The sequence below is a fragment of the Hemicordylus capensis genome, chromosome 5 (genome assembly GCF_027244095.1).
Source record: "Hemicordylus capensis ecotype Gifberg chromosome 5, rHemCap1.1.pri, whole genome shotgun sequence".
In the NCBI taxonomy this organism is placed as follows: Eukaryota; Metazoa; Chordata; class Lepidosauria; order Squamata; family Cordylidae; genus Hemicordylus; species Hemicordylus capensis.
This window is the reverse complement of record NC_069661.1, coordinates 167401344-167427382: the sequence shown is the minus strand read 5'-3', so window position 1 is coordinate 167427382 and position 26039 is coordinate 167401344. Positions and strand designations below refer to the sequence as shown.

At 43.1% G+C, this 26039-nt stretch overlaps 1 protein-coding gene across 29 annotated transcripts in view; it reads right to left on the bottom strand.

Moving 5' to 3' along the window:
* The window catches only part of CADPS2 (calcium dependent secretion activator 2), a 522314-nt gene that overhangs the window by 290387 nt on the left and 205888 nt on the right, over positions 1-26039 (bottom strand). For all 29 annotated transcript variants that reach the window (XR_008307725.1, XR_008307727.1, XR_008307726.1 and 26 more), the window contains 2 exons: positions 11877-11957; positions 7066-7302 (listed from right to left, as the gene is read on the bottom strand). Coding sequence is in view for 26 of the 29 variants with exons in the window: in XM_053251802.1 (XP_053107777.1) it covers positions 7066-7302; positions 11877-11957 (318 nt within the window). In the remaining 3 variants the exon portion in view is untranslated. The remainder of the gene's footprint in view (positions 1-7065; positions 7303-11876; positions 11958-26039) is intronic.

Genomic DNA, 26039 nt, shown 5'->3' with positions numbered 1-26039 from the left:
AAATAGGTGTTAATAATTTGGAACACGGTAATCAGTATACTTATAGCACAAAAGGTAAGGCCTATAAAAATGTAGGATTCAAATCTGCAGACGCTCTAGGATTTATTTATTTATTTATTAAACAGCCCATATCTCATCCTGCTTCTTGCAACTTAACAGTATTCTCCTTGGACACATCCTGAAGCTTCTCCTGTCAGCTGCCTGTGACTCATAATTTGTTACAGTCACTCTAACTTAGTGAATATAGCCTGCATCTAGAAGCAGGCTTATATGTCCATATCAGCCTCCATAGTGGCCAATGTGTCCAGTTAAAAATAAAAATAAAAATAAAAATAAGCACCTAGGGCTTCATGCACTGTGACCAGTAACTAAACAAGTCCAAACAATGTCCCCTATCAAATAACTGGCATGTTCAGCTTGTTATAGTTGTTGACAGCGCCAATCACTATTTTGGGATGATGGGGGACAGATTGCAGCCCCCATGACTAATGAGCAGTGTTAAGGCTGACAGTACAGAATGTCAGTTTGGTGACAGCAAAGGATGATTCAAGGCCAGTGCCTGTGATCCTGACAGATGCAAGTGCAACTATCTGTATGTTGTGTGTAAAGAAGACCTCCATTTGTCAATGTACTATGGAACAGAGTAGTGTGCATACAAAATTTTATGTCCAGTTTCTCTATATATGCTGCTGGTCATGTGCAGAACTTTGCACCTCTTGGGCGGAGGGAGCAAAGTCATATGCCGAGGGCACCCCAAACCCTAGGGCTGGCTCTGGACACTGCGTTGTTACAGCCTGCCCCGCAATCTAAGGAACTGGGTGGGTGTGTTGGGCGGGGGGTTAACAAAATACTTAAAATAACTTTTCTCAAGCAAGCAGTTTCTTCTTCTTCACTGTTTTTGAGAAAACTTCAGAAGTTTTAAGGCAGGTTATGAAAGCTACTATCAGCTCCAATATTTTCTCTCTCTTGCCAGCTCTAAAAACGGGTCTAGGCAGTATTCAGATGCTGAGGGGAGAGATGCCTTTCTACCATGTTCAGTTACTTTATTTGTTAATAGGATATTTGATGTTAAATCTGTCTCCACTCAAATCTGTTGTTTGTATTCAGATAGAAAAAATATCTTTTGTCCAGATACAGCTGGACAAAAAAATAAGTAAAAGGGCAAAACAAAAAGAGAGAAAATAAAAGAAAAAGGCAGCTCCCACTTAAACACAAAAAGATTTCAAATAAGTTATAACCATTCAAGAGCTATGTTAAAAAGTGCACAGTGGATAAGGAAATTTTGCTCAACTGTAAATTCCCATTCTCAAAAGTGACTTCTGAGAGGAAAAGAATAGTACCATCCCTTAGTTCACCTTAAGTGGCGCACTGGGGAAATGCTTGACTAACAAGCAGAAGGTTGCGGGTTCAAATCCCCACTGGTACTCTATCGGACAGCAGCGATATAGGAAGATGCTGAAAGGCATTAGCTCATACTGCACAGGAGGAGGCAATGGTAAACCCCTCCTGTATTCTACCAAAGTTCTGTGGTCGCCAGGAGACAAAATTGACTTGACGGCACACTTTACTTTTACCTTCCCTTAGCTAAGGCATGGTCAAGGGCTGGGTTACTAGGATACCAAGGGAAAGGCTATTCAGCTTCCCAAACCAAGTCTTGGGAAGCTATGATCCCTCTCCTCAGCCCTATTAAACATGTATACAACTTAGTAAGTTTCTAGAACAAGATGTACAGGGGAAAATATTTTAAGAAGGATTCTCTTGGGAGTTGAAATGACATGAAAGAAGGGCCAGATCCCAACACCCCTTTGCCCTTATGGAGGACACATAGGCATTTATTGGCTGACAGAATTCTGGGGTGGAAGCAAGAGAACACGATTTGAGTTAGCTCAATTAGCTTTGTGCTTCAAAGAAACTAGTATCAAAGCCGATATTATCTTTGTTTGTGTGCAAGTAAAAGAATCAACAAGCACTTGAAAGGTTAATAAGAGCTATTCCCAGAAGAAAGACATATGTGGAGAATGCATGGAAAATTATCCTTCCCCTCAACCGGGTACCAAATGTGGCAGTTAAGACTGAAACCTGGGAGTTAGTTAGTTAGTTGTTTATTTACGATCTTAGATCAAACAGTGAAACCTGGCATTTTAAAGTATTAGTCCAGAACCTTTTGTATCTTTTTAAAACCCAGAACTGCTGAACCCTGAAATGCTGACTGAAGCATTTTTGTTCTTTGCTTTACATCTTATCCTTCACACCAATTTCTACTACAAGATTACTTACTTTGTGGATCACTGCAGGAGCAGCTGTTCCAGGGGACTTTCTGAATTGGCCGGAAACGTTTACCCAAAAAGGCCCCTGCCTTAGTAGGGATCAGTAGCCAGATCTCTCTAGTTCATGTGCAGATCCCAGTGCTGCTACACATTGGCTCTTTAGAGCTTCAGGAATAGAGTCAGGCTGAATTTGCCACTATGAGAAAAATGGTGGGAATCTGCCACACAGCTACACTCATTTCTCAAATTTCTCTGTGCTCTGCCAGAAAGCACTTTTGAAAAAATGTAGCATTGTGATAAAACTGGGAATTTTAATCATTTATTCGCACTCTGTCAAACCATTCTCCCCAGGAACAACTTCTGTGTTTGAGCGTATGCTATCCTTTAATAAAAGGCTCAAACTTTCTCTATTTTGACTTTGGGAATTTTGCAGGACAATCTTCCTCTTTTGTCAGACCTTAGATCTGTTGGAGATGAACTTCCAGTGCATCGACCTTTTGCACCAACTGTCCTAATGACCACTAGGGGCATTGGGAGTAGAGACAGTGAGTCAGGGTCTCCCTATCTGTCCCTACTCTATGACCCCTGAACTGACTCTGCAGCACTTCCTGTGCTGAGTCACAATCCTTCCTTTCCTCCTAGAGAGCAGATGGAAACATCTCTCTCCTTACCTATCCACTATGTAGTCCTTTAGATTAGAGATAGGTCTTTCCTATCTAAGTGTATTTAACCAATAAATATTTAGCGTTTAGTCATACAAGGATCTCCATGTGTTTTCTCTAAACAGCTGCAATATCCAAACCATCCTCTGCTACCTACTCTGTAACTGGAGTGTGTGCTCATTCCTTAGTGCTCTGCTGTTTTACCTATTGTGGGTAAAAATCAACAACCTCTAACATGCTCTGTTCTAGGTTTGGTCTAAAGTTCAAGAGTTGCAGAATGTTCCTGATTTGTGTCCTGCTTCTCAAAAGATTCATAAGCAGAAGGGCTGGTCTCCAAGGAAGGAGGGGGATGTTGCCCAAATTATTGACAAGCTGTTAGCAATCAGAAGGTTGTGTATACTTTGTAGGTTTATGGAGGTTGCATAAACCTCATTCAAAAAATCAGAAAGGGAGATGGGAAACCATGAGCCTGGGGGGAAATCCTTGCATGTGAATGGCTGAAATCACAACCCTAAAGATGCTGAGTGTTTTCAACCTATTTGGGGAATTAACATCTTCACTGCTCCTCTGGCATCTGTGGTGGACTCTAGTTGCTACTGGATGCCATTCTGGAGCTTCTGAAATGATGCAAGAGATGGGCCATTCTGCCTTCTCTTTTCGTGCCCAGAGCAGGGGAGAAAAGTAAATCATCATGGCATGTGGTTTGTGCATTTCCCAGCTACTGGGAGGCAGTGATGCCAAGCAGGCTGGCCCCCCCTACCCCCCACTTTAAGTTTGGCAAGTTTAACTATGAGCTCCAGCAAAACCATGTTACCTGGAAGACAGACCAGTCCAATCTGGATGGTTGCATAGCTCCTTCCTTTGGTATCCTAGCAATCTGACCCTGCCTGTAGCCCAGAGGAAATGCCCCCGCAGAGGTAATGGATAGCATCCTGGGACCTTGGGATCAGATGTTCAGATAATATTAGAAAGGCAAAATATTTTGTATTTTCTACAATAGCTTCGAGTAAGGATCTCTTTCATGCTGCATTATTTGCTTAGCAAAGTTATTTCTAAGCTATGTCCCAAGACACACTAGTGCACCAGGAGAGATACTCAGATGTGCCTTGTAGTATTAAGCCAGGAAGTTGGATACATTCACCACACAATGTCTTTTAGTGCAGGGAAGTCTCATGCAGCACTGGGTTCCCGTCTCTTTGTCAGTATATGAACAGAAGCATCCTTGAGTAAGGGAATGAGGAAGCATTGGGATGCCCCAACACAGCCTCTTCTACAGCCTAGGAGAACCTCAGAAGCATCACCACTTGCCAAGAAATCATGGTCCCATTCCTGGGCCTTGATCACATGGACAAAGGGGGAGAGCATGATACCAGGAAACCGTAGCCCTTTGCAAATGTTTGCCATCCTTGGATGGTAGACACTTGGACTGACACACCAGGGCACTAGCTAGCCATGCCTCCTCTGAGAAAGCATCCCTAAACACAACCCTCGGGCATCCCCACATTCAGTGATGAATGCAGGGGAAATTCCTCCCTGTGATTTAAAACCTTGGCTACCTACACTTCTCTCTTTTTGAATGTAAATTGAAGTTCTTCAGTTTAATGGGGTGGGGAGAGAGAACCCTAGTGTCGCCGGCATTAGTTTGGGGGACACTGGCTTAGTATTTGCTTTGTTCATGCAAATTTGAAGCACAAATGAAAATCTAGCACAATGGTCCTATTTCTAATACAACTCTGATTTCCTCTTCATACAACAAAAGTACTTTAACATTTGTTTCTCCCACTTTAATTAGAGTGCGCATTTGTCTCTTCTAGTTAAACAGATCTGAAATCTTGTGACAACCCTGGGTTACAAACATACATGTTTATATTGGCTTACAGATTGATTTTCTATTGCCCCTCTCAGCTCACACCAGGTAGGAGTCACAGCACATGAACTATGGAAGTGCTACCCTCTGCTGCTGTTTTAACAATTTCATTTCAAAGGGCTGTAAATAAAGTCCTCTCATAATGCTGCCAGCTTGTGAAGCAATCATCCTCTAGCCCTTGTAATGATACTACCATCTGTGGTGGGAATGCCTGTGAACTACAATGAAACATTGCTATGATCCCAGTTAGAACGTAATCCTTGACTGCACAGCAATTTTAACACAGTCTAGCAGCTTCAATTACTCTGATTTTCAATTAGATTTATAGATTGAATTTATAAATTGTAAAGCAGCTTCCTCTTTGCAGATTAATACAAGAGTACTACAGAAAGGCTTGTGTCTGTTTTGAATGACTATGGTAAGCAAGGCATCTTTACTGGTGAGCTGATGTCGCATAGAGGCTAAGAAACCAAGTTACAAACCATGAACTCTCTGGTTCAAATTTCATCTCAGTCCTGAACATGGCCTTAGGCAAGCTACTACTTCTCAGCCTCAGGTCCCTGGCTGCAATACAGGAGTAATAATATGTACTTACTTTACAGGGTTGTTGTAAAGACTACAATACACATGAAGTGCTTTGAACACTCAAAAGCACTATACAAATGCCAAATAGATTGTGAGCCCTTTGGGAACAGGGATCCATCTATTTATTTATTATTTCTCTGTGTAAACTGCCCTGAGCCATTTTTGGAAGGGCAGTATGTATAAATAAACAAACAAATACATAAATAAATAAATGAATAAATAATATTACTTACAAAACCCCCACCCAAAAACACTATACCAAAGAATGTGATCATATCACATATCAATAAATCATATTACTATAAAGGGTGGATCCTTCTTTTACAAATATTGTCAACATTCTTGAGAGAGGTCATTCTTTAGGAAGAGCTCTGGCTTCTGCTCACTGTTTCTCAGGACCAACCATGCCTTTTCACTCTTTAGATTTACTGATCTGCAGAAAAGCCCAATTGTGGAGTGATGGTTTGCAGAGGGCCTCGGTTTGCTCCAACCCCAAATATAGCTAACAATCATAACAAGTTTTTTCACTTGCATGTGGTTTTATTTCAAAAAAATACAATCAACTGAAGTAGAGGCGGGATAGGTGGGAAGAGGTTAAATAGTTTGACAGAGCTAAGGGCTAAGTAGGAAAGGATCTTGAAAAATCTTGAAATCTCTGGATCTTGAAAAATAAAAAAGGTTACATCCCAACTCAAACTGAATGAAGTGATACATATGTAAGACTACAGCTGTATCATCTACAGCAAGGTCACAATGATCCCGCCATGCTCTTCCCGTTCAGAAAGAGGGCAAGGGCTCATCTAGATCACACTAAGCTTCTGAGATGCTCCAAGTATCTCCTGCCCTCTTCCTCAGATCCAAACTCAGGAGAGGGGTGGAGGCTCATCCCAGAGAATAGGAAGCCCTAGAGCTTGGGCAATCCAGGTTGCTGTTCCCAGAAGAGTTGGTCATCACAGTGCTTCTCTCTTTACACAAACGAAGCTATAACCATGAGCAGCTGGTGGCAGTTGGTGAGTGACAGTGCCAGGGCAGGACTTCTTCCCCGCGTTTGGCACTGTACGTGCATAAGAGCCGCTGACAGGGATAACACCTGAAGAGGGTTCTAGTCTTCACCTAATCTAGTAGCTTTCCACATGAGTAGCAACTCTATGCTCTTCCATCTGCAATTTGAAGTGTTATTACCAAAGGAGGACTTTACCACCTATTATTTCTGAGCAGGCAAAAAACAGAAAAAGGAAGAAAGGACTGAATGGGCAATTTAAGAAGAATGTGATACCGGATCAAGCAATCTTCATCATTATTCTTTTTTATTGCTAAAGTTAATATTGTGTCTGTGGAAAGGTAACATGACACTTATACAAAGGTGAGCTGCACAAGTGAGATTCATCTGACAATCTAACACATTTATTAAGATTTTTGCCATCAATGGCTGCAAAAATTTACATACATTTGCATTTCATGACTCAGAGCCTCGAAACATTCTGCTAGCATAAGATGCGCAAAACTTCAAACAAAGTGTCTGCCAGTGTATAACTCTGAAGACTAGACTGCATAAGTAACATTGCTTTAGAATAAATGCGTAATAAATTTTGAAAGGAACTATTCAGCCAAGCAATCCCAAGGAGGCATAATATCACAGAATAATTTAAACTGTCAACAGGTATTGCATGATATGTATGCTTACCTCCAGTGTGAATGACAGCACCACATCAGATTTTGACAGCTGAACCTCATTTTCATCCCCTATGTCCAAGAACGTGGAATTCTGTGACCGCTTTAACTTCTGTAATTTAAATTCTGGACCACCTTTGGACACTGGAAGACTTTCCAAATTTGCCATTAGCAAATTCACTGAAGACCGCAATTCTTCTATGTACATCTGCTCCATTTCTTTTGCTATAAACTTTGGACATTTTCTTTCCTTTAAAATATGTTTTAAAATGTAGAGGGTAAATTTCTGTTTGGTCACTGTATGCTTTAAGAATCTATTCTAACAAAACAGGGATAACAATCTGATATTTTCTCTCACATAAAACCTACCTTATGCCCTGATGGCCTGAGAAAATCTTTATAATTAATTTTCTTAGCCAGCCAGCGTGGAGATGTGGCAAGGCAAAGCTGAGCTCTGTTTGGCAGGCGGAGGCGCCTGATTGGCTGAGCTCTGTTTCGCCGGCGGAAGTGCCTGATTGGCTGGGAGTTGGCCTGGCCATTGTGAGGAGGGGCCGTCTCGGCTGCAGCCTGGGCTGGGAGGCAGGAGGCAGTGAGAAGGACTGGCCCTGGCCTGACGCCAGAGGGGATGAGTGGGACATGCGTGCCCAGGATTTGGCGGTGGAGCTCTCGCGACAGACTGCGAGAGTTCTGAAGTGAGGACTGAGGAGGAGAGGGGGAAGAAAGTGCTGGCAGTGGCCGCCGGCCGGCGGGTGGAGGAGGGAAAGGTGGCGGCTGGCGGGGGGAGAGAAAGGCACGGCAGGCTGTGGTCGGGGGGAGAGAAAGGCGCAGTGGGCAGCGGGCGGGTGAGAGAAAGGCGGCAGTGGACGGGGGGAGAGAAAGGTGGTGTCGGACAGCGGGCAGGGGAGAGAAAGGTGGCGGCGTGCGGAGGAGAGAAAGGCGGCGGTGGGCGGGGAGAGAAAGGAGGCGGAGGGTGGGGGAGAGAAAGGCTGTGGCGGGCGGGGGAGAGAAAGGCCGCGGTGGGCAGCGGTTGCGGGGAGAGAAAGGTGGCGGCAGGCAGCGGTTGGGGGGGAGAGGAAGGCGGCGGCAGGCAGTGGACGGAAAGGAAGGTGGTAGCGGGCAGACGGGAGGGAGTAAAAATGGCGGCAGTGGGGCCCTTCTTGGCCACCTGCCGCGGCTCTGTGTGGGTGGAGGAACGGGACAGTAGGAGGGCTGGAGAGCGTGGGCTCGAGGGAGGGGAAGAGAGGAGAGACCGGGGTAGGAGGAAGAGGGAGGGGGAAATAGCCGACCCCAAAGCGCCGCACAGATGCTCTGTGCGGGGTTGGTTAGTAGAGGATTATTTTAAGAGATTATCCAGGCATGAATAGGATCCAGATCAACATAATTCTAATCTCAATTAGGTGGCTGAATCAATTTCTTCAGGAATGTTGAGAAACTAGACAGTAGAATTCTCCAAGAAAGCAGTCTGTAGCAATCTATACTTTACAAATATATGTATCATTCCCATTAAATTAATCAAGACTCTTAAAAAAATTATATTCACAGTCAGACTACTAATTGCCTACAAAGACAGGGATCTGAAGAAAGCAGGGGGCAGTAGATCTATTTCCATGAGATTCACAACAGATTCATGATCATAGTAACAACTTGGTGTGTTGCCCAGACCTTATTTTTTTCTAGGTGATCTGAAAGTTGCTTTCAAAGTCATTTTAACCTACTTGCATCTTTCTTTATTATGCTTGTATCACATCATTTTTTGAAGGAGTTCAATTTACACTCCGAACAATCATCTCAGTGAGGTGAGGTGCATGTGCTAATCTGAGTCCTGGTCTTCTCAGTTCCTCAGATACAGTACTCTAACCATTAAACCATATTGGCTCAGACACAAATGCGAACTGAAGGGTGGAAAACTCTTGATGTATCTATACACCTTGATGATACACTTCTAATTACAAATCGGCTGCTTCCACACATAGGGACATACACAGGATGTGTTTATTAAGACCTGTGCAGAACCTCTATGTGCATGGGCATGTGTGCCAAGGTTACTTCTCCCCATTCCATTCCTAACTCAAGTTTTCATGTGACTTCAGAAGCTCCCTTTAGAAAAAATGATCGTCTTGTCATGTTTTTCCCCACCCTGACAATCTGCTAATCCTCTAGGAGACTGGAATAGCACTACAGCTTTTACTCTCTGTGCTAGCTGTAGAGGAACTACAACAGTTTTAGCTGTAAAGGAATTACAACAGAGGAACTACAACAGTTTTTATTGCTTGATGTGGTCAAGCTTACCAAATTAGCTTCTGAATTGTACTGATTTGTGTTTATCCCTGACAGATTTTACTGCTCTATCTTTTGCACTTTAATATATACATATTCCTCTAATTGATCTTATTTCTGACAGCTTAGCCACCTCCTAAAAAAAGTGAGGCAATCTCCTTCCTACTATTTGGACCAGAATATGTAGGAAACCTTATGTCCACTAGGTGGCGTATTTCACCTATTACACTGAGAAATATAGATGTATTATAAATGCTGCAAATTTATTCTCAGTACTGGTGACTTAATTTTAATTAATACATTTTATTTATAAAAGCATGCTGCATGCCTGAGAAATGATCTGCAAACACCACACTTGACAATATATTTAAAACATTTCACTAACAAGCAAAAGACACAGACTTGGCAAACCACAAGCAGACAAGCACAAACCACAAGACTCCTCCAGAAACATAAATTTCTTGTAATGTTATAGAAATGTGGACAAGGAACTAATCTGCCAAAAACTGGAACACTGAACTCAGGGGAATTATATCTTTGATCAATGAATAATGAACTACTAGAGGCTCTCTCTCTCTCTCTCTCTCTCTCTCTCTCTCTCATGCTCTACTTGTGAGCTTCCCAGGAACACATGGCTAGCCCCAAGAGCAATAGATTATATGGACCTTGGTTTAGATCTTTGGACCAAAAGTAAGAGCATTAGAATTACATATATTTTCATAATTAATGTAATATGCACACAGGAAATGACTTATACATTCTATTGTGATTAGTTTCATCCAGAATATTTTTTAATGCTCTCAAGGATCCTATAAGCAGCATTCTACTTTTCCTCAACAACAGAAACCGTCATCCTGAAATATGAGTTTTGGCCTGCATACACTCTCTGTTCTTTGAACAGAATGAAAGTTAGCATTTCTGTTCTCTTTGCATAGAGTCCTTCAATTAATATAGAAAACCCTTAAGCTGAGGGCATTGTGCAAAGAACAAAAACATCAGTCCAAAACATATTGTAGAAAAAAATTAAGACTGTGGGTCTGTTATATACCAGTCTTGAGCTACTGATGATGATGATGAAGAATATGTATTTACCATTTTTTCAACAAAACACTCACACCATGGTACACACTCCAAACTGATTGAGAAAAATGACAAGCCATTTTCCGTAAAAATTTAGCTAGTTAAGATTCAGTGGTCAAGCCACAGTTTGGCCATTTAGTCAGAGTCTCAGACTTGCATGCTTTCCCTGCTGCACAACATGCTCAGTCAAAACTGGTCTCTGGGGTAACCTGGAGAGACCATATGATGCCACTGTTGCATTGGCTGCCAATATGTTTCCAGCCCAAATACAAAGTGCTGATTATTACCTTTAAAGCCCTGAACAGCTTGGGTCCGGGCTACCTTAGAGAGCACCTTCATCTGTATGATCCATTGCACATCTGGAGAGGTTCGTCTCCAGTTACCACCGGTACGTCTGGTGGCAATTCAGAACCAGGCCTTTTCTGTAGCTGCTCCTGGCCTGTGGAATGCACTCCTGGCAGATATCTGGAGTCTAGGCTTGCTGTTGGCCTTTAAGAGAGCTCTAAGAACTTACTTGTTTGGCCTTGCCTTCCAATATTTAAAAATTGTTTTTTAAGTATTTTAATTGGTTTTAAATGGTTTTTAATTGGTTGTAAATGGTTTTTATATTGTTTTGAGCACTGTATTTTAAATGGTGTGAGTTTTTGTGGTTTTTAAACTTGTTGTGCACTGCCCAGAGCCTTCGGATGGGGCAGTTTATAAATGTAATAAACAAACAAACAAACATGCTCTGCATGCAGAAGGTCCCAGGTTTAATCACTGGCAGGAAAGAAGCCTCATTGAGATGAAATAAAATGGGGGCTGTACTCAAGTACAGCCTCTGAGAAAGAGACTCAGTCACTCTCCCCTGCCAGGCAGGTCCTATAAAATGAATGAATGAATGAATGAATGAATGAATAAATAGGGGGAGGATGTGATACACACACACACACACACACACTTAACTTTTACAGTTAGGGCAACAGGCTACTACAATAACAGTCTACTCACATTTGCACATCATAAGCAGTCTTATTTAAATGAAATTAATGTGACAAAAGCTTATCCCACTAATTTCAATAGGAGTACTCTGTGTTGATTTTCTGAAGCCTATCAGTCAGGCTGCAGGGAGGGGTATGCTGAGCTCCAGCACATAGTTGGCCAGTCAGAAGCACAGGAGAAGATATAGGAGGACTGAGTGGGGATATATAGGAGGGCTGAGTACTCTGCTGTTAGGAACCCCTAATCTAGGCAGTGGGAAAGACAACAGAGCAAGGAGAGACAGAAGCAAGGGTAGCAGCAAGGAATGAATGTAAGCAAATACCATTACACGTACATGCAAGGCAAACCTACACATGTTTTTCTCAGAAGTTGGTCCCACTGAATTCAGTAGGGCATACTCCTCAGTAAGCATATGTAGGTTTACAGTTTTAAGCATATTCAGAAATATTCTACTCTGTAAAGCTAGAAACAGAAAACCAAACTTACTTTTGCCATTTGGTCAGCCATTTGGAGACGCCCATCAAGTTCACGTCTAATCTGGGCTGCTTGTTCATCGGCATTGTCCAGCTTGAATAAAGAATACAGAGCAAAAATGCCACAAGCAGATGAGATAGGGACAGAAAATCTGATAGATTATTTGCTGTTTGCATTAGCAAAACAGAATTATGTCTTGGAAAACAATGTAATACCTTATCAACTCATTCTACAAATACTGGCAGAATTTATATTTGTAAGAATGCCTTGAATGAAAGGTTATACAATTCTGCATAGCAAATTCATTTATGGACAGGACAGTGTCTATTCTGCATTAAAAGCAACATTAAACATTCTGCAGTAAGGCGTGCCAAATTCTGCACTGAAAAAAGATGAGATTCACAACATGAATTACGTAAAGTAAGCAGATGTGCTGATCATCCCCCCTCCCCCCAGTTTCTTGTGCTTCTGTTAGTTACATGGAATATCAAAGATCTATGCAGGATACTGACCCTCTTCCTGGGTTTATGCAAATATTCTAAAGCCTCTTTTAGTAGCTTTAAGGTCTAAAAGAGATAATTTAGGTCTGCCTGTTCTGGATGGGGTGTACACTCCCCCTGAAAGATCAGGTACATAGCTTGGGAGTGGTCCTGGGCACTTTCCTGACTAGCTGCTCAACAGCAGCAAAATGCCTCACTTCAGGCAAGTTGCATTCGAAACGTAAACAGCAGCGGAAGCAGTCTCGCAGAAACTACCGAAACAACCCGAAAACTTTCTTACGCCAGATATATGATGTCCTAGCTCTATATCACAGTGATTAAATCCCAAACAAGGCATTGGAAATGTGAACGGCACCCTGCTATCTGTGTAGGGACTGTGGTGTCACAACACAGGAAGTGTGGAAGCACACTTCAGAGATACTATATGACCCCGTTACAGGGTCTAATCTGGAAAGTGCCCTGGACCCAAAGCTCTCCCTGGTTTCTCAGGTTGAGGCAGTGGCCAGAAGCACTTTTTATCAGCTTCAGCTGGTACGTCAGCTACATCTATTTCTAGAGGTAAATGACCTTAAAACAGTGGTACATATAGTGGTGACCTCTAGGGTTGACTAATGTAATGCACTCTATGTGAGGCTGCCTTTGGACATAGTCCAGAAACTACAATTGGTAGAGAATGCAGCAGCCAGATTGATCTCTGGGACAACACGAAGGGACTACATAACACCCGTTTTAAAAGAACTGCATTGGCTGCCGATATGTTTCTGGGTGAAATACAAAGTGCTGGTTATCCTCTCTAATAAAAGCCTTGGTGTCCGTCCGTGGACACCAAGGCGTGTGTCCGTGCCTCCCTCGGCCGTTCTGCGCATGCGCTCCGCGCATGCGCAGTACGGCCGAGGCAGAAATGGACAAAGACACCAGGCGGCCATGTTTGTTGCTTTGGCTGGCTGCGGAGTGGAAAAGGCGGCCACAGGGAGGGAAGAAGCGGCTGCGGCAGCCGCAGGGAGACAGAGGCGGCGGCGGCTCCAGGACACCCGTGGGCGGCAGCTCCTTGCCTGGCCGTGGAACTGACACAGGCGGCCATGGGAAGGGCAAAGACCGCAAAAGATATGAAGAAAGCTTCAGGCAGCCATGCTGGCCGGTTATATTGCTGCCGCGTCTAACAGCATGAAGCTGAAACCTGGCACAAACCTGGGGAGGATTGGATTGGAATGGGGAGAGGAGGGGAGGGGGGAAACGAAGCCATCTGCCTTGAGGAAGGAGATCGGGGTAGCAGCCACCACCCTGCCCCGCAATCTCACTAGCTGACTTGAAACCCAAATCAATCAGAGCAAAATGGTTGTGTGTGTGTGAATCGCAGTAGGGGTTTGTGGAGGATCGGCAGGCACAGACGCAAAGTTCACACACAAGAGGAAAGAGGGATCCGGGGAGAGGAGGAGGCTAAAGAATACATACAAGAGGAACAGCGCCGCCTCTTCCCCCAGAGCTCCACTCCCCACCCCCCGGGAGGGGGAGCCCTCAGTGACTATGGCAGCAGCACCCAGAAATAAGAGGCGAGGGAACCGGGAGAGTCATTCCGGGCAGTGAAGCCCGCCACCCCCCACCTCTCACTCACACACAGAGAGAGAGGACCTGTTGAGCGCCTTTAGGGCTGAGAAGAAAAGGCTAATGGTCACCTCCAGGTTCCGACTGACAACACAAGGGCTCAGCCGAATTCAGGAGAATGGAGTGCGCGCGCGACCGACACCACCTTAACTGCAGGCCCCTCAAAATAACAGACACGGCGGCAGGCCCGAGACAACCAGTGAGTCAGAATCCTCCCAAATCACCCCGCGCGCGGCTACCAGGGAGAGGGAGGAGGGAGGCACCATAACTTCGGCGGTCAACACCCCGCCTCCTCCTGTGCCCAGATCCCAGCAACAGAGCCGCCTCCCCCCTCCTCAGTGCATATTAATTACACAAAACATAGCCTTTAAAGTATGTTAGAATGAAATAAGGGAGAAGGAAGAGCAACAACAACAACAAAAAGGTAAAAAGGAGAGACACAGGGACAAGGGAGAGGGGAGGGGGGGGAAAGGGCGGAGGAAAACAAAGACAAAGAGAAAGTGAGAAAGAAACAGAGAGAGACAAACAGGTTAAAAAAAAAAAAACCAGGGACACACACCAAAAAAAAAGGGGGGGGGGAGAGATGAAGAACGCATAAAGGGGGGGGGGAAGGCTAGCGCCCGTTATTATAACGGGCTAAAAAATACTAGTTACCTATAAAGTCCTTAATGGCTTGGGCCCAGGCTATTTAAGAGAGTGCCTCCTTTGTCATAAACCCTGCCACCTTTTACGATTTCCTGGAGAGGTCCGGTTACAATTGCCACCAGTTCGTCTGGTGGCAAATCAGGGCTTTCTCTGTGGCTGCTCCAGGGCTTTGAAATATGCTCCCTGCTGAAATAAGAGCATCTCCTTCTCTGTTTGTTTTCAGGAAGACCCTCAAGACTCTCCTGTTCTCGCAGGCTTTTAATTAGAATTTTAATAAATTTAGTAATTTGTTTTAATAACTGTTTTATACAATCATTTTTAATTGTGTCTCGTGTATTTTAATCTGTGTTTACTTTTACATATTATTTGAAATTTTGTACACTGCCTAGAGATGTACATATCAGCGATATAAAAATAATAATAATAAATAAATTAATTCATCATCATCATCATCATAAAAAACTTGATTAAAAATCAAAAACAAAGATAGAAATTTAGTATGCTGAATTCTGCTTCAATTCCACTGGGCTGTTTTACAAAAAAACCAAACTGTGTTAATGATTGCTGCACTACCCTGCAAAGCTGCAGCATTCCACAAAGCCACTGACAGAGGCCTGAACTACACAAATTCACTGTATGCATTTTCTAAAACACAGTATACTGATGAGTATAAACATCATATGTTAAAATAACTCAGTACGACATTCAGACGACAAAGTGCCTGAAGTGTTTATAACATATTATCCAAATACACTGCTAATTATGAAACTTGCTGGGTGTGTTAAAAGGCAGCTCTCAACTTAAGTCCGAGGAAGCTATTCCCCATATTTTCCATTCTACACGAGGAGTAGTAGTTGAAAAATGATCAGAGAGCTGGAAAGAATCCAAAGACTATCAGTTCCACTCCCATTTTGGCAAGATAGGATCATGCATGGATTGCACCCAAAGTAAGTTAATTACTCTTACACACCCACACACCCTGTTCAGTCATCGGGGGGTGGGGGGAGATACGTTACATGTCTACAGCATCCCTGAGGGCCCCTGGAGGTTCACCCTGATGCTGAGGCACTGGGAAGCATGACCTCTCTCACATTTTTCAAACATTGTGTTTGTCTGAAGAGGCAAACATTTTAAGTATGATGGTGGTTGCTCCCGTGATCAGAAGGCTGGGGCACCTTGTCCACATCCAAACAGGGCAACAGAGTTTTTCACCATGGCATTCCATAAGCAGAGATTAAGTGCAGGAGTAAATAATTCCTGATTACTTTGGCACAATGCAGCTTGAAGGAGAAATTTAATTCCTTAAGGGTCGTTTTATAGGCAGGGGCTACACCGTTCCATCAGATTCAAAGCTTTATTGATCACGGCATGCCAGACATCCAACAATCTTTAGCTTGGTTCTCTGGGTTCCTGGATAGAGATACCAGTCCATGGTCATCCTTCAGTTATCAAGGAGCCAGTTATCTATATATCAACTTATCTTACAAGCCAGCACTCCAAATCTGCTGTGCCCAGCCCACTGGCAATTCATATTAAAACTTGATCCTTCAGAGAGACACAAAATGATTAGGTACCATCAAAATCTTACAGTATAATTTCCACCTGACATTCTTTAAAGCACTGGGCTTCAGGAGACAATGGAGTGGCCGGGTTCACATTATCCAACAGGATTGAGAATGTGGCTGCAGTGAGCTCTAAGTCTGCACAGTATCCCTCCTCCTCTTTTCACCTCACATTGAGAACTTGGGAAGCCTAATCCCAGTTTAATATTCTAATTTGTAAACCATAGTTAAACCACACCTCCCAGCTTTGGACAATACACAGAGCTGCGATTTAACTAACTAGGATTCCTCCATCATAACTTCACACTGGAGCTAAGGAGAAAAAGGGGAGTAGGGAGGAAGGCAAACATAGATTTGAACTCACTGCAGTCATTTCCCCAATTCAACAGGTTATGGTTTGTTGGATTGTGTGAATCCACCCAATGTGTCACCTCTTTCTAACCAGAGCGGAGGGCTGTCTACTTAGACTGAAGTATTTGGTCTGGCAAGATAAGCTAGTTTCACAAGTTAGAGGCCCCTCTGGATGAGTCAGACATAGTTTTGAAAAATGTTCTGTGCCGGGCCAGTTGTTGGCTATTGTTAGGCTTTTGCTATCAGTCACTCTGGCTGCTACTGAAAATGTTAACCCAGGGGCGTATCTAGGGTGGGGCAGGCAGGGCACGTGCCCCGGGTGCCACTTGAAGGTAAAATTAAAAAAAAAAATTAAAATGGCTGCCGAAAACAAAATGGCCACTGTGCATGCTCAAATGGCCTCTGTGAGGCCCTAGGTCATGCCAGGCCATGCAGAGGCCATTTGAGCATGCACGTTGGCCATTTTGTTTTCAGTGGCTTTTTTTTTTTTTAAGATTATTTTTAAAATTGGCCACCGCACATGCTCAAATGGTACCTGTGAGGCCCTAGAGGCCAGCAAGGTGAGGTGTAACCTTTGCAAAACCTCCCCCACAGACTTTAGGAAGCCCCCCAAAGGGCCTACAGGTTAAATTTTTTTTAAAAAAAATTAATATAATATAAGACACTGTACACATATTCAGATTGGCACTATGTACAGAGAATCAGGGCTTGTGAATACTGAGCTGATGCTTAAGAGCTAGGATTGTATTCATTTGCTCTTACTTTGCTTCTTGTGATAAGTGAGTTAAATGTGATGTCTTGCTAGTATGGCTATTAATGGTGAGTTTGTCTTTGAATCAGTGTGAAATCCTTAATATTTAGGCCCACTGGGAGTTTCTTGCTCTCTTTCTTTCATTTTAACTGTCTTTCTGAAATACTAGAATACATTCCAAGCAGTGACACAGTTTACTCCTCATATCCTTTAATTATTTTCAGAGTATCTGGGAAAAGTCAAATTCTCCATTGATTTTAAAAACTTATGTAATAGTGATGCTACAATGCATAGTAGAGAATTAAACAGGCACTTCTAGTTTTCCAAGTACACCTCCACATAGTATTTGGGTATTTCATGAGCCCCAGCATACTGAAATTTGTAGTATCCCAGCATTTTTTGATCTGGCTAAGTCCACTGCTAAATAGTTTTTGAAATATTAAAAGATTAATGAGCCTGACTTGTATTTTTCAGCTGATATGATGGTAAAGTAATCTGAAAGATGGGTGTCAGATGCTTGGCCAGGGGGCGCTATTTCAGTGCTTGCCCTAGGCACTATTTTCCCTAGATACGCCTCTGTGTTAACCAAATGTATAGCATTGCTTCATTCACATAAAAGCATGGAGAGACTTCACAGCATCTAATTCATCACAAGTATAGATGAATATGGGTGTCATTTATGAAAAAGGTCACCAACGTTAGTGTCTAAAGAGAATGTGCATTTGGGTAGCCGAAACTTGCAATACTGAAGCTCACATAAATGAGGTCTTTCTTAATAGGAAAGATTTCAAAGCAATTACAAAATTAGTTTAGTCCAAACAAATCCTGCATCTTTTCTATATCTAATGAACATGCGCTAGTGGCATGGGGAGTATATCCCTCCCACATGGTCTCCCTCTAACATAAGTCACCAGAGCAGGGCAAGAAGTAGCCACATGAAAGATACCGCTAAGGTAATGAATGGCCTAGTCTGGATCTTCTTGCTTGGAAGAATAACACAAGCAAAATTATTTTGAGCTCATTTCTGATCCAGCTTTGGGACTAAGTAGGCAATACTGAGTAGATGGACTAATGGTCTGACTCAGTATATGGCAACTTCCTATGTTCCTAGTAGAAAGCCCATGTAAGGAGACAGACAGTGGATGCTCCCTGAACCCTTTAATGGCTTTTGATATTTCAGTCATGATATGCTTCTAGGCTGCTTTTGCTGGGCTGGGCTGGGATTTGGGAATAATGTTTTACAGTGGCTGCAGTTATCCTTGGAAGTTTGGTTCCAGAGAGTGGTGCTGGGGACCCGTTGCTCCACCCCTTGGCTTTACAGTATGTTGAAAAGTCCCAACTTGTTAAAGAGCCTAAGGGACACCTACATGAAACCATTTAGTGAGGAGATGTGGGCTAGGGTGTCATCAGGATGCTGTGGTTACCCCAGTGGGCTCTCTTGCTCTCTCCCCACATTGTCTCAATCTGAGAAAGCAGTGAAAATCCTGTACCTGGGAGAAGTTTTAGAGTGGATAAAGGTGAACAGACTGAAGTTTGATTCAGACAAGAGAAAACAATTGATTAGTAGTTCTGATTAATGTGGAAAGAGTGAACAACCTGTTTTAGATGGGACTGCACTCCCCTTGAAACAACAGGTTTGTGGCTTGAGGGTGCTTCAGATTGATTTCTGCTTATAGATGTGCAAGTGATAGTGGTGGCCAGGAAAGCCGTACCGCAACTTCATCTGGCTTGCCAGCTGCACCTTTTTTGTGGGGGAGGGGAAGATCAATCATCCATGCTCTACTAACTTCCAGGTTAGATTTCTGTATTGTACTCTGCAGGGGTCTGCCCTTGAAGGCAAATCTGAAAACTACAGTTGGTTCAGAGTGCTGCAGCCAGACTTTGGTCTGGAACAGGCAGGATGGACATATTAGACCAATTTTGCCTCCACATCATTGGCTTCCAATTTGTCTCTAGGATCACCAAAGGCTTTGGCCTTTAAAGCCCTAAATGGCCTGGGACCAACTTATCTCAAGAACTGCCTGCTCATATACAAACATGCTCTGCATCCAATTTCCACAAACATCCTGGTTGTCCCTTTGCCAGTAGAAGTGTGGCTGGTGGCAAGATGAGAGGGAACTTCCTTTGCAGTTGTGGCACCTAATTTATGGGTTAGGCTCCAAAGTGTGGTTCATCTGGCCCCTTCGTTGCTTCTTGTTGTTGTTTTAAAAAGACTTTTAAGTCTGTTCTATTCTAGCAGGTCTTTTTTTTAGTCAGTTTGTGATTATGTTTTTCCCCTCCATTTGCTGAATACCAGCCAAATCCTTTATGATTATGCTTCTATCACTGTTCACTTTATTGTTGAGGCTTGTTTCAATTTAAAGTGATATATATTTTTATAATTTTAATTTTAATCTTTATAATTTTTATTTAAGTGATAATATATTGGGAGGGATAAGCTGCCTCAAGTATTTAATTTTAATTTTATTTTTAAAACCCCCACTACTATTAATGTGATGTCCAAATCACGTATCTCCTTGCATAATAATCCAAAGTGATCTAAAGAAATAAAATACAAGCCAACTCCTATCATCATATATAGAACAGCATATGGTATTGCTGGCTTATTTTAAGCAATAAACCAACATTACTTGTTTATTTTAATCATGCATAAAGTCTTCCTGGAAAAGGTACCACTGGCATTGTGTTGATTTATACGCTTTGTTTTTCATACAAAGATCCCAAAAGCATTGCATACAATCATCAATGTAGAGTCAACAATTTGTTTAACCAGCTAGTTCCCCTTCTTTCTTCTTGGGGAACAATGAAATGTTATGTAGTCATGTGAACAAATGAACTATACCTCCAGATAGCTCAGGTGTTAAAAACAGAGAAAGAGGTTTCAACACGGTACAGATTATATTTCATATTTTCTATGTCCCTTTCTCTTCTCATTCTATAGAAAATAGTAAGAGCAGGGACTGTGTCTACAGTTAATTTTCCTCTGCAATGGGCAATGTTTACTCAGTACTGAAATCAATTTGTAGATAATGAAGATAATATTACCAGATATTTTTCAATCCCATATTTGAACCACAACTACTGGTTATTTTATCTGCATTGTAGAGTAACTCATTCTATGAATTTACAAAATAAAAAAGTATTTTTAAAAGAACAGCTAATATTTCCTTAACGAGTAAAGCATTTATATAGTTATTAGAAATCACTAAAGGAGAACTGTGGTAGATCTCATCCCTCTGCAAATGTTATACCTGCATTCAGCCTGAATGGAGAGGGAGCAGGAGGAGACTGACTAGCCAAACACCCTGTGCTAATGTTGCTCCCTGGGGGCCAGGCCTTCAGAATGTCCCTAAATTTAGTGCTTGTCTGCAGAGCAGAGGCAAATGATGAATGTGAAGAGAGTTCCTCCTTGTGACTGGGAACCAATTCTTCACATTCAACACTTGACTCATGCTAAACAAGTGCTAAATGTGAGGACATTTGGAAGGCACCCCCAGAAAGCGTGTCAGTGGGGGCGAGGGCACTCCCATGCCTGAACAAGGCTCCTGTCATAACAACAGAACACACTACGAAGAGGATTCTGGTTCCACACATGGAAATATTCATTCCCACCCAGATTACGCTGAAACTTTAAAATGTCTGTGGTGCTGGAAATTATGGGCAGATTCTCCCTTTCCTTTTTGACATGATAAAGTCACAACATTGTTTTCCTACTAAAAAACAGTACCACAGGGTTGAATATTCCATGTGAATGCACCCTCATGGTGGTGAAACTGGCACATACATTTAGGACAAACCACTAAAAACTAGCATATCAATCAAATAATCAGCCAACAAATACTTTGAGAACGCTGGTATGGAATTTCACTGCCACAGCTCCTTGGTCTTCAAACCCTGGCCACAGGTTGTTAACATGCCTTTGCTGATCTGAGGTGTATAAACAGAAGAATAGGTCTGCTAAAGCAAAACTGTCACAAAACTGACATTAACTTAGCCTAGCCTTGCCACTGCCAGAGCACATGGCTTTGTCAATTTAATTAAACCAACCATGACAATGAAACTAATATAGCCCAATCTCCTAAATCCAAAATAATGGAAAACAGGGTGGATAATCTCTGCTTAAAATGAATGCAGATGATTGTCTTATGACACCAGCAAATTAGTTTCTCCCACAGTGTACTTCAATTTGCAGAATGCTTTTGACGAAACCAGTCAGTATAAGAGGGTTCCATAAAGGATTTTCAGTGTACCTTGAAACAAAGGCACAATGTGTAAGAACAGCACACTGTAAAGAGCTGTACTTCTATCTATGGGATTTAACAGTCTTTAATGATTAGAGAATAGCAATAGCAATAGCACTTACATTTATATACCGCTCTATAGCCGGAGCTCTCTAAGCGGTTTACAATGATTTTAAGCATATTGCCCCCAACATTCTGGGTACTCATTTTACCGACCTCGGAAGGATGGAAGGCTGAGTCAACCTTGAGCCCCTGGTCAGGATCGAACTTGTAACCTTCTGGTTACAGGGCGGCAGTTTTACCACTGCGCCACCAGGGGCATCAGAATGAACACTGATGTGAACCAAAACCATTAGCTAATGTAGCTTGTCTTTGTCAAGCACACAGACTCTGAATTTAAGATGACCCTTGATTTCTAACATCAAAAAAACTTGGAATAAACTTAATCTTGAATTCAGGTAAATAAAGTACACCTTCCTCTTTCTTCCTGCTTCTCATCCTGAATGGAGATCGAAAGCCTCTGCTTTAGATTTCAAACTAAAACACAGTTTAGTATGTTGTACAAACATGGGGAACTCTGGTTAGCCTTAAAATATGGTTTGTTCACAAACCAGAATCTGGAAGCAGAGATTTAACTTTGGTTTGTTCAAATAAGCAAAGATCAAACTAACCAGTTCCTTGAATTTGATTGACAACTGAGACTGTGGTTGTTAGCTGAAAAAAAAGAAAAGCAAAATTTTTGTTCTCCTTCCATACACAAAAGAGGAGGAGGAAGTATATGAGCCCGCAGCCCTCAAATGCTAATTAGAACTCATAGGTTCCCAATATATCAGAACTGGGCTAAAAATACCTATTAAAAGAGGGGCAGAAAATACCTGTTTAAGTTTAGTAAAGGTAAAGTGTGCCTTCGAGTCAGTGTTTACTCCTGGTGACCACAGAGCCCTGTGGTTGTCTGGTAGAATACAGGAGGGTGTTACCATTGCCATCTCCCACACAGTATGAGATTCTGCCTTTCAGCATCTTCCTGTATCGCTGCTGCTCAATACAGGTGTTTCCTATTGTCTGGGAAACATAGCAGAAGGGAATTGGCAACCTCTCGTTTGCTAGTCAAGTCATTTCCCCGTTGTGCCATTAGGTGGCTTTAGTACTCATATTTAAAATACTGCATGCAACTATAGTTGCCTTAGAACTGTTCAACACATTATGCAAAAAGAAGTGATAGCATTCTAAACTATACAATTTCAGACTCATCATATTTTTGAATACTCTCCAGCACAGGAAGTGCTTTGAGCTCATCAGGGATAAGGCTATGCTAAACACTTCTATCTGATGTGCTGGTTTACAACATGCAGAGAGTTTTGTATTTGTGTGTTGTTTTTAATGTAGGAGAATATTAAAAAAATTAACCCTCTTCCACCATCTACAATCTGAAACAGTTCAGTCCAAAATCCTCCTACTTCAACCAATCACTTTCCTCATATAATTGATCACATTGGTTCAATCATTACATTGGTAAATTGATTACAGATTGGTTCTTTCCTCAGCAAAAAATGGAAATGATACAAAAGCTGACACTAGCTAAAATGAAGAATATGGAACTTTGAGCAGTGAAAGACTTAGATACTCTGCCTCCCCTGTGGCATACCTAACACAATGAGAAGTCCCAAAGTATAGGAGGGCTTTTACCTTAGCACGCTGCCATGCCCTCCCCTTAGCTGTGCTCCAAGGTCGTTACAGAAAGATTCCTCTCTCAGAGCAACAATGCCCCTGCAACTCCAGGCAGATTGAAAAAACTGAGCACATCCTTTTTCACTGCTCATACTACAGAGACATTCGTTCCTCCCTCATCCTACCATTGCTACACAGGTACCCAGGATGTACAAGCCAATTTTACATCTCTTCGCTGTTATCCAACACTAAGCCTGCTGTCACACATAGAGTTGCCAGGTTCTGCACAGCAACATACCAAATCCGTCTGATGTTGGTAGGTAGCGGGTCCTACCAGTTATAGCTTGGCCTCCAACTGCACAGTTCAGTTCCAACATGCTCACGACTCACCAACACAGAATGCCTTTTGAAAGACTTGCGCTCCTCCAGCCCTTTAGTTCCATACTTTTACTGTTCTATAATCTACAGTTTTATAGCTTCACTAGTGATTTTAAGCCCGTTAAATTAACAGGCGCTAGTAGTACTTTGGTGCCGCCTATCTCCGCCTCCTCTGGCTGCAGCGCGCCCTCCTCCTTTCTGCTGGGCCCATTGCCTCCTCCGCTCCCGGTCCTCTCGTACCCCCTCTGCCCTCCCAGCCCCCCAGCTGCTGCTTCTGCCCTCCCCGTAGCCCATTCCTCGGCCGCCTCTGCCCTCCTCAGCAGTCGGCCGCTTCTGCCCTCCTTCCCCACGCTCGGTCCGGATCCTGGCCCCGCCATTTGTTTCCTCTCTCTGATCGGGCCGGTCCTGCTGCCGCCGCCTTTTCCCACCATCCCCCCCCCCCCCGTGGTCAGGCCGGTCCCTTTTCCGCCGTTCCCCCCCTCTGCGGTCAGGCCGGTCCCACTGCCGCCGTCTTTCCCTGCCCCGCGTCTTTCTCTGCCCCGTCTTTCCCTGCTCCAAACATGGCCGCTCGTGTCCCTGCGGCCGTATCTTTCTCGGACGTTCTGGGCATGCACTCCGCGCATGCCCAGAACAGCCGAGAAAGACACGGGCAGGGACACGGGATTACAATCAAGGGCTTTATTATAGAGGATAGTCCTATGAACCTCGCCTTACACTTATGCTGGTCTATGACCATATTAAAGATTGATTGATTGATTGATGGAACTTTGAGAGGCAACAAGAAGTTAAAAGCCTTCTCTGTTGTGTAGTCTCTTGCAGATCCATCTTTATATTACTCTGTACCAAATTACTATACTAAATTAAATAAAAGGTCTATAGTTCTAATAGTGTCTCATTTTTCCTTCAAGTATAGTTCACAAGGCACCACTTTCTAGGACCAACTTATTTAAATATACTATATTAACTAATATAGAATGACACTTGCAGAAACACTGTTCAGTTTGCCAATGAAATAACCAATGTTTTATCACTGGAAAAGAGAATAGAAATAGAAGTGACTCCATGTGTTCTGTAGCACTCCAGACCGCACCAACTCTTTCTGGGGAGGTGGGGGAAGACTATGCCGAACAGTAGTAATTTTCACCAAGGCCTAGCAGGCTGTTACCCCAAAGCAGCATCAACATTAAGTCATGCTATGCTGGAAAACAACACTAACAAGAGAATTTGGAAGTGGGGAGTAGGTCACAGCAGCATTTTCCCTCCTACCTTCTGTCAGAGCGAGTTTCTCATTCTGGAAAGAAAACACAACCCACACTCATCCTTAAACTTCATATCTATTTATGCTGCCTCTGGCCTTTTACCACCAAATTCATAACAGCGTATGCAGGGACAAATCTTCTTAATGCCGCATAAGATCTCACCAGTTAATCTGTATGCATTAATCTAGAGTAACAACCATGCCTCATACAACTGTCTCAACTATCCAAATAATGAGAAAACCTAGTCCTGGTTTGAAAGAGTGAAAGCAAAAACCCAACATGTTGCCATTCCAGTTATAAGTTACTTAAATGCCACTACAGGTTATCGAAAACAGAAATGTTGCCATTCAACTTATCCCACAGGGTTCAGTTTTGTCCCCTATGCTATTTAACACCTACATGAAACCGCTGGGAGAGGTCATCAAGGGGGCTGGACTGAGTTGTCAGCGATATGCGGATGACAATCAGCTCTATCTCTCCGTATCACTGGATCCAAGGGAGAAAGAATCCTTTCCCTGACATCAGATCCTAGGGAAGCAGTGGGTGTACTGAACCAGGGGCTGGGAGGCAGTGATGAGCTGGATGTGGGTTAATGAACTGAGATTGAATCTGGGCAAGACAGAGGTGCTGATGGCCAGTAGGAGAACCAATCAGTTCTGGATGGGGTTGCACATCACTTGAAAGAGCAGGTGCTCACCTTGGGAGTATTGCTGGACCCCTCTCTGCTTTTGGAAATGCAGGTGGAGGCGATGGCCAGAGGTGCCTTTGTATGGTTTTGGCAAGTGCACCAGCTGTGTCCCTTTCTCAAGAAAGCAGATCTTAGTCATGTCACAGCTGGATTACTGTAACACACTCTACGAAGGACTGCCCCTGAAGAATATTCGAAAATTGCAGCTAGTGCAAAATGTGGCAACTAGGATTTTATCCAGAGCTGCCCACTGGGACCATATTATACTCATTTCAAAAGAGCTACATGGGCTGCTGATTTGTTTCTAGGTCCAATTCAAGGTGCTGGTTTGGATCTTGAAAGCCCTTAACAATTTGAGTCCTGGATATCAGAGGGACTACCTGCTCCCAAGGATTTTTGCCCCCTTGACAAGGTCATCAGAGGGGGCTCTATTCCGCATGCCGACAAGGGAGGCTGGCTGTCATGCAGGGACAGGGCCTTCTCAGTTATTGCCCCCAGACTTGGGAATGCTCTCCTGGTGGGTATCTGCT